This window comes from Vipera ursinii (assembly GCF_947247035.1).
Source record: "Vipera ursinii genome assembly, chromosome: 2".
Lineage (NCBI taxonomy): Eukaryota > Metazoa > Chordata > Lepidosauria > Squamata > Viperidae > Vipera > Vipera ursinii.
Window position 1 is genome coordinate 170,534,570 of NC_139513.1, and position 12,773 is coordinate 170,547,342.

Here is a 12,773-nt window from a genome sequence, read left to right on the forward strand (position 1 = left end):
AACCACGGTTTAGTGTCTTGTGTAGAACTCTACAAATGACTTTGTTCAGTACTTTCCCATCAAAGGGAGAATTTGACTACAAATTTAACTGGAAGGTAAGTTACAGTAAACAATTGTTCACTAGAACTCAAGAATACTAACATTAGGGAGATTCATAATTCTCAAGCCTTCTGATCTAAAAAAAAATAAAGATGAAAGCCTTTTTATTATAATATTTGTGACCTGCCCCACAGTTAAACAAATTATTTTTTTTAAAAAAGAACAACCACACTACTCCAGATAAATACGCACAATTAATTGTAGCTAAAACCATAATGAGATAAAGATGCTTTCACAGGTTTACAAAATGCTAAAAGGGAGACAGGTACACCCTGGGGGAGGAATTCTTTCAAAACATTGGGACCATGGTAGATACATCACAAAAATAAGAAACACAAAATGAACATTTCAGTTAAGCTTTAGATTTACAGATTTACAGAGAACTATGACTCCCTGGGAAATATTTAAGAAAAAGGGAAACATTTGGAAGACTTGGATCAGACATCTTTTTTAATTTCTGCAATTCCTTGGATTAGGGTAAAGATGACTTAAGTATTTAATTATTCAAACATGACAAGATTTCAGATGTGTGGACTTCAACTCCCAGAATTCCACAACGTTCTGGGAGTTGAAGTCCACACATCATAAAGATGCCATGTTTGCAAAATGCTGGATTAAAAGTTATGGTTGCATCTACATGGGAAAATAAAGCAGTACTGTACCTGAACACTGGAGAGCCTGGATTACTGCAAATGAGCATTATTATTACATCTTTTTGGACCCACTCAATTCTTCCCACTAGAAGAAGAAGCAAAGCTAACCAGAAATGGCTTATTTAGCATATCACCTAATCTGGTACCCAGCTTATTTCTTCAGGAGCAAAAAAACAGTTTGGGTTTGGTTTACTTTTTTATTTTGGGGTAAAATTACAATCCTGGACAGAACTGGACAGGTATAGCCAACTCTGTTATTCTCTTATTTAATATGAATCAGGGGACAGATCCTTTTCTGGCCTCAGGTGCCTCTGCTCCAAACTCCACACAAGCATATTGTCAAACAGCTTTTATTTATGCAGGGATGAATATAATTTTTTAAATCTGTTTTTAACTTTTGTATCTCTGTTTTTTAATCACCCTGTAAACCGCCCTGAGTCCTTCGGGAAAGGGCGGTATATAAATGTAATAAAATAAAATAAATAAATAAATTTCCTCTGCGGCAGCACGGCCATAGTACCTACGGCATTACTGGCATCTAGTTCAGCCGCCCACATTAATAGAAGGAATTGAACAACAGTGAAAGTCGGCAGAAAGTTCCACAGCAAATATAACTTGTGAATCCACAACAGGTTACATTTAATGAAGATTTAGAGATGATCAGTTCAAAGTTATGTCCAAGAGACGAGAGCCCTTCCCTGCGACACAAGAAGGGTGACCATGGATTACACGCTGGCAGGTTATTTTGGAAACTGCTGGAGGAATACTAAGTTGAAGAAGATGAGCTATCTAGACAAAGCAGGAATTGTCACAAAAGGCAAAGGAGGTGAAGCATAAACATTCAAAAAGAAGACAAAGTCAGGAAGCATCAAGCTCAACAATTTAATACCTTAGAAAAAGACAAGGCAGTGCTGGTGATGGCAGCTGAGGGGCGGGAGACAAGAGAATACCTGAGAGCCTCACTCAACAGCAGTGAAATAAAGGATCCCAACTGAAATATCTGGAACAACTTGTCTTGGGAGATGGTGAATTCTTTTCTACGGAGTCTCTAGATGGTCATTTCAGGGGTCTTTTATTACAGGTTCTGCACTGAGCAAGAAGCTGGATTAAATGACCTCTGAAGTCTTTTTTTATCTATACAGGAACTTACTGTATTTTCCAGCATTATAAGATGACTTTTTAACCCATGAAAATCATCTCAAAAGTTGGGGGGTCATCTTATACGCCCAGTCGTCTTATATGCCGGAAAATCAGCAAGCCCGGGAAGGCACGCCTTCCCCTCTCACTGTGGAGGAAGCAGGGCAGGCTGGCGTCTGGCGGGAGCCGGCAGGGCAGTCCTGCGCACGCGCGCGCTCCCCAGCTGTTAAGGAGCACTCGTTTTCCGGCGTATAAGACGAAAAATCTTGAAAAGTTGGGGGGGTCGTCTTATATGCCCAGTCGTCTTATACGCCGGAAAATACGGTACACATTTCTAGAGTTTCCACTCAAAAGTAGTTTGAAGATGATCAAGAGACTATCCTTTTCTACTGAATTTATAATACCAACAAGGGGGTTTGTTGTGAAAATCAAAGACTGCTCACAAGTTCCACAGAGGTACCTCACTTGGAAGAAAGGCAAGTTTTACATTGGCTTCAAATATACCACACTTGAGCCAGAAATAAATGGCCGGGTTCTTGAAAAACAGCTGATGTGGCAAGCTCACGGAAGTGTGGAGCTGCCAAAAAGTCCTCGTATAGAAGCCTCGATTGAATCACATAGGATATTTCATATTAGCAATCTAAGATCACTCAAGTAACTGAAGAAAACACGCTTTAGTTACAAACACACCTCCTTTTTCCCCAAATATAATGCAATAACTCTTTTGGAAAACTGTTGGAATTCTTTCAAAGTAGGTAAAGTTTTTACCTCAAGGGAATGTTACGAAAAACAAATCAATATAGAAATATGAAGAAAACCAGAACGGTACGCACACACACACACACACACACACACACACCATGCTAGCCCAATCCATTTTCCTCACCATTCTTCCATCCGTTTCTCTAATTCTGGAAGCAGGAACTGCTGGTGGAAACAGTAGATGGAACAGATGTTGGAAAAAATGCCCATCACCACATCAGCTGGGAAAGAGTTTCGGCAGCGTGCTTCCTCCATCAGACGGGCACAGAAGACCTATGAGACAAGGCACACTTAAAATAATCTGCCCTTCTCTTGGCGACTTTCTGTAAAATCAGTGATTGGCAGAGGCCTACTCAAACCCTACCCCACTCTTTTATCTTCTAAAGCTAAATATCTATTATACAGCCCTTCTTAACAGCTCGTAAGATGGAATCTATTACCTGATGGAGAGAGAAAGGGGCAGCCCACAGTTCCTGCAGTATCTAACCCATCCTGCTAATTTCCTCAACTGGCATGACTTGCAGAAATGATGCTCTGCTTGCCTCAAGTTTCCATTTAAAAACCGCACATGCTCTAGTAGTTTTGGATACTAGACATCACTCTTATTACCTGGTCCAGTAGATACAGGCGAGATACATATGCCTTTTCTGTTCGGAGAAGTTCGTTGGCAATTCGGAAGACCTTTTGTGGAACCGTCATCTTTTGAGAGAGAGAAAAAGATCAACCGAAAGCCACTCAGCTGTGGGGAATGAACCAAATTCCAATTTGTTTTTCATATATCAGGATGTACTAAGAAAACCAACCACGGGATTTTCTCCGTTTCTCAGCCGTAGCTATTTCTTTGCCCCTTGTTATTCAAGCAGCTTTCCAATTATTACAAATGAACAATGGTTGTACAAAAATATGCTGTACTCATCCTTTCATTCAGTTCTCCCAGGCACAAAAATGGATTATACACACTTTTATATTCTGTGAGTGAATATAGACCAACAGTGGGCAATCTCTTGAAGCCAGGGATGCCATGGGAATTGTGTGAGCAGGTTGTGAGCAAACTTCTAAAAATGGTTGCTGCGGGAGGACTTGCCTATTCCTAGAAAGGCTTCATATATCAGAAGACAAATTGGTGAGGTTGCACTTCACCATTTATTCTAACCATTATGCCTCACTCCCAGAATGTTCACCACAGTTTCCTTTAAAGATGAGGCAGGAAACATGATGAGGAACAGATGAAGCTTTGTGGACCTGATATGAAGGAATGTAATGAGCCAGATTCCCAGGAGGGTGAAGGTATATTCCAGAGGAGTAAGAGGCAACTCAGTTCAGATAGTTTGTGCGATATAAAGAGAGGGAAGTCATCCCCTCCCTAAAAGTTCCCAGAGCGTATGCTTGGTATAGTCACAATTTCATTTTAGATTGTATTTTATTACCATTTCATTTTAAATCGTATTTTATTCTAATTCCATTTTAAATTGTATTTTATCAAATTCCATTTTAAATTGCTTTTATCCAATTTTAGTAACAATTTGTTGCTGGAACTTTGCGCTTTGATATGGCCCAAGGGCTAATCAATAAAGACTTATAGTTAGCAGTTTGCTTCAGTTTGGCAAGATTCTGTCTATCGTCGTAAAACGAAACGAAACAAAAATCCCCTTGGAAGAATCACTAGGTAACTTTCTTCGTTTTGGGAGCCTGACATCTACTGTAGGTACATTTTGGGCCATCTGAGTCTGCCCTCAGAAAGTGAACCTAGCTGATCACAAGCCAGAACCTTGGCTAGTCATCCCTACAACACGCAGCAGAGGCTTGCTATTTCGTTTAACAGGTCTCCTTCCATCTCCATTATTATTATTATTATTTTACTAGGTTCTACTACCAAAGCATAATCCAAAATATCGTATGAAGCAGGGCACAAAAATACAGGCTGAGGAGGAAGCACTGGAGAGAAGGCTATTCTAGTAAACCTGGGATAGGAATCCCAGCCCTTTACCTCATCAGAATCCAGCTTCTCTGTCTGTGGAGGCGGGAGGTCAGAAAGCAGCTCGGCCTCATCCCCACTGCCATCATCCATGTCACTGTCTCCCTCAGAATCACGAGTCGAGCTGCGTTTGATGACGCTTGGAGGTGCCAGTGGTCCGGCGCCCTCCCCTGTGCCTTCCTCAGGCCCAAAGCAAATCTCCTCACTGTTAGATGGTGAACTGATGCTGTCAATGCCGCTGTCCCGGTTGGCCAGTTTCCCACCATCATGAGGCGGCAAGCAGACAGCATTTCCTGCAGCCGCTTGCCCTCCTTCCAATGCCAGGAGGTCCAGGAGCTTGTGAGACAGTTCTGCCGATTCCAGTGAGGCTGGACGATCTAGCGAGGGTTCCATAGGATTTATCTCTAGGGCTTGGAGGTCTGGGCTGGGACACGGCGAGGGAGTCTGTTCAGATGTCAGGATTATAGGTTCCCTAAGACAAACACAACAACACAGTTGGAAAGCCAAGGAGGAAATGAAGAACAGGTGCTGGATTAAGTACCAGCACGGGCAAGGTTTGCTAGGGTTCCACCTCTCCTCAAGAAGTATGTAGAATCTGCTAGTGAATTCATGCCCAAGGTACAGATAAGTCCTCAGGTTACGACCACAATTGAGCCCAAAGCTGAAGTGAGTTTTGACTTGTTTTACTATCTTTCTTGCCACAGTTGTTTAGTGAATCACTGCAGTTGTCAAGTTAGTGACATGGCTGTTGAGTGAATCTGGCTTCCCCCCACTGACTTTGCTTGTCAGAAGGTTGCAAAAGCGGATCACGTGACCCTGGGACACGGCAACCGTCATAAATATGAGCCACTTGCCAAGTGTCTGAAGTTTGATCACGTGACCATGAGGATGCTGCAACAGTTGTAAGTGTGAAAAATGGCCATAAGTCACTTTTTTCAGTGCCGTTATAACTTTGAACGGTCAATAAATGAATAGTTGTAAGTTGAGGATTACCTGTACTAACAGGTAATCTAAAAATAGAATACTTATTTGCACACATGATTAGGCCAACTATTCATCTACCTTTTTTAAAATCTTCTGACACAGACAACAGCCAAAAGCCTAACATGTGTGGTATCATTGTATCATTCATAACAATCCAACCTAAAATCAAGATTATCATACTCCAGATTTTTCCCACACAAACTCGGGACACCTCAAACATGGTAGAAAGCAGTGTTAACCTTCAAGATGCCATTGCAACCTCCCACACACCCCGAACTATCTCAGCATGAACCTGGTTGTTCGTATGATGCCAAGGAGAGCAGAATCACACAAGCCACCATCATAAAAGAATTGGTAGATGAATCAAAAAAAAAAAAAGCCACCCAGGAGAACCATTTAAATACATGGATGTCAACACTGCTCAAGACGGGGAAGAACACAGAAGTTTAAATTCTTTTCCTGAATTGTACCACGAGTAAAGCCTCCAAGTGCCTTCGATATGGGTATTATATCTAACCAATCTTGAGTAGAATTAACCTTTATTGTTTTCTCTGTCATTTAACAAAGGGCTTTGTGCTAGTTATCATTTCAATATATCCCAAGCCAGTAGAAACCTCCCATTAATTAACGATGCCAAGCAGTACTGCTTTACATCTTCAAGAGTACAAATCATGCTTCCTCTACAATTAGGTGTATGTGTGTGCGTGTGCCTCCTCCAACTCGGCGACAGATGAGAAACTGGGTCTTACATGCTAGTCAAGCACGTACCTTTCAAACTTCTCAATGAGGCAGGAGACGGCAGATGAGTAGCCCACTCCATCTTTTGGCAGAGGGCTGCGGCCCAGGCGGGGGTCGGCTGGGAGGGGTCGTGATGGCGGTGGGGGGATCGATTCAGGAAACCGTGGGGGCTGGCTATTCTGCAGATAAGCTGGCTTGGGAGGAACTGGAAAAGGAAGTGGAATTGTTCTTTTAAAACACGCTCAACACATTTTACTAACAGAAGCAACCAACAAAAGGACTGCTTCCACAAGTTGGCATTTTTTATCATCTCATCCACGCTGCCCATCCCACCCCAGCATAGAAACTACTTCTAACTCCCCTGTTCCAGAGCAAAAAGCCTGGACTCTGAACTCCATTCTACTGAAAAGACCCAGCATGTACCCCAAGTTAGATTTTAGTGTAAGCGGCTTTTTATATCAATGCTGGTTGGAAAGGTGTTACTGGCAGCCCTGGGCTGGATGCATCATGCACAGGCCACGTCCACCCCGGCTCCACAAAGGCAAAAAAAATGTCACGATACGTCACGATATATCACATGACGTGATCGGGTTTGACACCCATGCTCTAGAAGGATATGCAAATTCAAGCAGCCAAAGGCTCCAGCTGAGCTTTAATTGGGATGCCAGGGACTGCATTCCAAAAAGAGAATGAGTCCCGGAGAACGAAATGGGATGAAATCAGAGTAAACATTTCAATTTGATCTAACTTAACATATGTGTAATTTTAATTAAAATAAATTTGCAACTATGAAAATTTGCCCTCCTGTATCTTGTAATTAATTTTTCCTTTGATCATCATGCTAAAGTTTACTGTTCAGCAGAAATCCTTAAGACCTCCTACAGGCCTGGACGAAGCCTCGCAGGAGGAGCCTTGCACTGCAACCTCAGAGAGGTGGGTGAGTTCTGGGCTCTAGAGTCCATAACTAGAAAGGCATCGACAGCCAACTTTCTTCTCCAGCAGCATGCACGGCAAATTCCATAAGAAGCATCTTAATCATGGGCTCCAGGAGGAAGTAGGGAAACCATCTTAACCCCAATACGCTTTGGATGCATTTGATCTCAGCTCCCATAATTCAAAGCTAGCATGCCAAAGACAACAGACTTATGGGGACCGGTAGGGGAAGCTCCATTTATACCTTGTGGCTTTGGTCCTGGGGGACGCTTAAGTGGTCGGAGTTTGGCAATTTCTTCTTCGTTGTGGTCAGGTCCTGGATCTGAGATGAGTCGTTGGGGGGCTTCTGGTGAGCGATGTTCAGGGCTGGGTTCCGAAGAGAGGCTTTTGACCAGGAGTCGGTGGGGCTGAATGGGACCTAGAAAGGAAACAGAATTGAGATAGTTTATTAAAACCAATTCTCGTGCAGTCTGGTCTTATACATTCAAAGAGGAGAAGCCTGGAATAAAGCCAATGTAATTGGGGGGGGGGGGAACCCTCTAGAAATAAAATTTTCTAGTTGGTTAACTTTTTAAATTGAAAAGCACAATAATGACTTTATAGCATTAGTTTGCACAACTGAAATATCAGTCGATCATAAAGACTGATATGATGGCTCTCTTGAGATTTTCCTAGCTCAACTATATCACGGAATTAGCCAGCAATTACCATACTTCTCACAGAAACTCTTCAAACGATTTAGAGCCAAATATAAATCACAAGGACTGGAATCAAACAAGAACAAAACCAAAAGACAAAAAAAATCTGTTTAAAAGCAAATGCATGATGAAAAAGTAGGATCCTTAAAAGGCAAAACAATTACAAACCCTAATCAGAACTACATCAAAGTAAAAGTTGAAAAGATACCTTACTTTGACCAGAAAGTCTTTACTCTCCAGAGAAATTCCAAGAAAATTGGAGGCTGGGAAAACTCCCAACGAAAATGGTTCACAAACTGGACCATTCCTTAAGCACAACATCCTTTCCCAATCAAATCTCTGCTAAATATATTGAATTACAGCACCCATTCCCCCTTCACCAAGGTTGTGCCAGATTTGGCGGGGCTATAATAGAGCTTCATCCCACAGTTCTCAGGGTATTACTTGTTAAAATGTACTGTCCTCTTCTGTTAAAGATCAACAACCTGAGTTAAACTAGAGGGTAACAAGTAAGCAGGTCAGCATGTCCCATCACACTAAACCCCCACCCCCACGTCCATGAGTCACATGGAACCACCTGGTTCAGATGGTGAAACAAATACAGAAGTAGCCACTTTCTACCAGGATCAAGCTACTGGGTGACAGTTGGGTTGAACTGCATCCTACAATTTCCAGCTCATAAGACGTCAATTTCTTCTTAGCTACACTTCACTGCTCATTCTTATGAGTCCTGATTATATTTGCATTTTTAGTAAGTAGGAATATGTGGAGAGATTTGGGCACTGTGGGTGACAAGAAGGAAGAAGAAATTTATCTTTCTAGCTAATTTCACACCATATGCTAAGCTGTTACTCACTCCCCATGGTTTGAGCATATTGCAAATGACCCTAACTGCTTTACAATCTACATCTACATTCACATAATACATTAATCCCAAACAAAACAGATTATGGCTTGATGGGATGCATGAACTCTGCCCATCCCTCTTCCACAGAAAAATATGTTCTGAAACTATTATGTCCCCTGTGAAGTAAAAATGAATCAAGGCCAATGGGAGTGTCTCACACAATTCAAAGAAAAGCTTCTATGAGACATTTTTGTTGGGTCTAACAAAGAAAAGATCTAATTTCTCTTTCATGCTAAATTGTGATATAATATTGAATGATCCGTAACAGCTTGATATGATCATGTTATGAGTTAACCTGATCAGTGAACGCAACCAAAGAGTTAGATCTTCCTGTTCCCTATGAATAATAACTCCTAAATTTTTGCTTACCCGTCAGGTAAAAAGCTGCTGTCTGCTTTAAGTCAAGTTCAGCTCCTGCCAATTTCACTGACATATCCATATTGCTTTCTTGGGAAAAGTTAGGAAGCTATTTGCTACTGCCTTCCTCTAGGATTTTTAACATTTTATTTTGTTTCCCAGTCTAAGCTACCACCCTGGTACTTCTGGCCGGTTTCCCATCAAAGTACTGTGAGATCCAAACTTGCTTAGCTTCTCAAACTATCATTAGTACTGGTATTACAAGAAATTTGCAAGTTTAAATCCATTCCCACCTATTAACCTCCCCCGTTGTTTCATAGCAGTAGCACTTAGACATAAATACCATCCACAGTGCTTTACAGTACTCTGTAATCCTAATACACAACAGCTGATTTTTTAACATTCAAACAACCAAATATATTTTAGATTATATATTTTTCAACAAGAAATAGTATTTCAAAAATGATTTCATTGCACTTATTATGACATTTTTAAAAAAATGCCTTTAAGTCTTTGCAACTCCTGCCTGGATAGGTGTCTGCAGTCTACTTGGCAAGATTAACCAAGTGGTTTGCCATTATCTCTTTCCTAGGGCTAAGAGAAAGTGGCTGGCCCAATGTCACAGTTTCATGTCTAAGGTGGAACCAGAACTCACACTGTACTAGTTCTTAGCCTGGTGTTTTCATCATGATACCAACTTGGTTCTCTTTATACGGAAAGAAACCTGAGTAAATGCTTATGTTGCTGGAGATACAATGAAATTAATGCTTTATTTCGACACATGTTTCTATGGCATCCAAAAACGGTTCCATTTAGGATAGAAATTATGATATGCATTAACTCAACTTTAAGATTTAGGATTTTCAGATATTCATATTTTTGGAAGTTTATTCCTATTGCATGGACTTTGACATCTGGACAAAGAAAGTGGATTTTCTGTAGTTTAAGGTAAAGGTAAAGGTTCCCCCGCACATGCATGCTAGTCGTTTCCGACTCTAGGGGCCGGTGCTCATCTCCATTTCAAAGCCGAAGAGCCAGCGCTTGTCCGAGGATGTCTCCGTGGTCATGTGGCCGGCATGACTAGACGCCAAAGGCACACAGAACGCTGTTACCTTCCCACCGTAGTGGTCCCTATTTTTCTACTCGCATTTTTACGTGCTTTCAAACTGCTAGGTTGGCAGAAGCTGGGACGAGTAACAGACGCTTACTCTGTTACGCGGCCCTCGGAATTCGACCCGCCAAGCTGCCGACCTTCTGATCGACAAGCTCAGCGTCCTAACCCACTGAGCCACCGCGTCCCTTTTCTGTAGTTTACATACAGCTAAATGACTTAATGTTCAACACTGGAAAGACAAACATGTGGCTCCAATTAATCAGTGGTCTGCAGAATTGATGTCACCAGCAATTTATGTATCAATAACTTATCAATGTGGATTATCCATTAACCGTTAGAATTATGGTTTCCATTCACTGAGATGTGTAATAAACAACTTTATATAGGCATGTAAGTATATGCCTCGAATGTTTTTTTTTAACTCTTATCATTTTGTGTCTTCTTTTCCTTTGTTTTCCGCAGATAGTTAATAAAAGAATGAAGGGGGAAAAACTCAGACAGCTGAAAATGAAGACTGCCTGTTTTCATTGTTTTATCATGTTTTGCAAGAAAGCAAACAGTATAGACTTTCCTAAGATAAACATAGGAAGATATGAAGCACCGTGGAGTGAATTTCCAGGAAGGAAAAAAAACAAAAAAACCAAAGCCAAAACTCTACCCTCAGCCTGGCAGGAAAAAGAAATGAGTGGGCGAACATATATAGACTATCTGAAGATGTCTGGGCCAAGTAAGCATTATGGGACCTGTGAAACCATCTCTCTGTGCTGCAGGGATTTCTGAATCCCAGGTAATTAACGAAAAATAATGGCAAACTATTTCTCGCCTTCGCACTCTAGTTAAGAAACATTTCGGTAATTCAGAACAGATTTTGGGGTGGAAGGACCGTGGTTTACATTCAGCTCCAGTATACAAAAGAAAGTACTTGCCTCATTTTTAAGGGTGTTTTGCACTGGGGCTTGGGTTGGTTGGTAGATCTTGACGTGCTAGTCAAAAAGAACTGTTAAACTCACAAGCATGGAATTTGGCTACTCCAATACAAAAAGGTCTACCTCAGGGGTGTCACACTCAATTTCATTGAGGGCCGCATCAGCATTGCGGTTGCCCTCAGGGGGCCGGGTGGGTGTGGCCTGGGTGGGCGTGGCCTACTGGGTGGGCGTGGCCAGCTCTACATCGTTGGCATCAAGGGTGCCTATGGGGGCCTGGGCAGGAGTGGGACAGATCTGAGGGTCTCTGGCAGAAGGAGGGTCTCTGGGCCAGGGCCAAGGCAGTGGGGGCCGTTCCCTCACTGTTTCCAGGATGGCTTCGTGGGCCGCATGAAACCACTTCACAGGCCGGATCCGGCCCCCGGGCCTTGTGTTTGACATGTCTGGTCTACATGAATCCCTATCCAGTGGTTCTTAGAAGCAACAAAACAATTACCTTCTAAGAGATGTCCATGGCTTTGGATCCAAAGCTAAAAAAAACTCTTTTCAGAGCACACCTGCTGCCCCAGACAGCACCTCTTTAACTCAAAAATGTCTATTTTCCTGCAAGTTCAAAAAGGACTTGGCTTCTTTAACTATACACTCTATGGGTGTACAGTTTGCACACCCATGCCCTTTCTGGAGAACCTCTTTGACTTGCTGCAAATCCTTATTGTCTAGGTGTCAAAAAGACTTTGTAGGCCTTATGTCTCCAGGCTAAGGTGCAACTCACAAGTAAGATATTAAAAGGGCATCCTAATCCTACACACACAAGGTGAGCAAGGTCTACTGTTTATATAACAGCACATACCTCTCAGCTTTTGTTCATTTAGAGCTACACTAGATGCACATCCTAGTGTATTATGCTGTAGTTTATTTTCCCCACCCAATATTAATTGAGTGAAACAGCTTGAAATTTCAAGAGCTTCTGATCGAGATATTACAGAAAAATGTTATGGAGGATTATTTCAATATACACAGTAAGATTGTTATATGCACAAAGATGAAAATATTTGGTATTATCCAACATGGAGGAATGGTTGGTAAAATTGACCGAATTTGCTGTGATGGACAACCTGACTTGTTTGATTGGAGAAAGGGCTATACGTACATTTATTGATGACTGGAAAACCTTTATGGACTTTTCGCATAAAAATGGAATCAGGATGTAACTTTAGAAAGAGAGGTTAAAATATAGTGGTACTTACAACTGAAGTACAACTCCTGTGAAGATTGGAGGCTATTTCTTCATACAAATAGTCCTCAACTTACAACCACAACTGAGCCCAAAATTTTTGTTGTAAAGTGACACATGTGTTAAGTGAATTTTGCCCCATTTTATGACCTATCTTGTCTCAGTTGTTAAATGAATCACTGCATTTGATAAGCTAGCAACCTGGTTGTTAAGTGAATCTGGCTTCTCCATTGACTTTGCTTGTCAGAAGGTCTCAAAA

The 12,773-nt window shown here is 41.7% G+C and overlaps 1 protein-coding gene and 1 long non-coding RNA gene across 2 annotated transcripts in view; one reads left to right on the top strand and one right to left on the bottom strand.

The window, feature by feature from the left end:
* The window catches only part of LOC310636712, a 77,584-nt gene extending 67,230 nt beyond the window's left edge, over positions 1-10,354 (top strand). The window contains exon 3 of the long non-coding RNA XR_014491769.1: positions 10,192-10,354. This is a non-coding gene — a long non-coding RNA (uncharacterized lncRNA). The remainder of the gene's footprint in view (positions 1-10,191) is intronic.
* Positions 1-12,773, bottom strand: part of FGD1 (FYVE, RhoGEF and PH domain containing 1) — a 64,329-nt gene that overhangs the window by 19,601 nt on the left and 31,955 nt on the right. The window contains exons 2-6 of the mRNA XM_083356727.1: positions 7,526-7,699; positions 6,379-6,553; positions 4,639-5,098; positions 3,261-3,350; positions 2,776-2,924 (exon numbers count right to left, since the gene is read on the bottom strand). Coding sequence (XP_083212853.1) covers positions 2,776-2,924; positions 3,261-3,350; positions 4,639-5,098; positions 6,379-6,553; positions 7,526-7,699 — 1,048 coding nt within the window. The remainder of the gene's footprint in view (positions 1-2,775; positions 2,925-3,260; positions 3,351-4,638; positions 5,099-6,378; positions 6,554-7,525; positions 7,700-12,773) is intronic.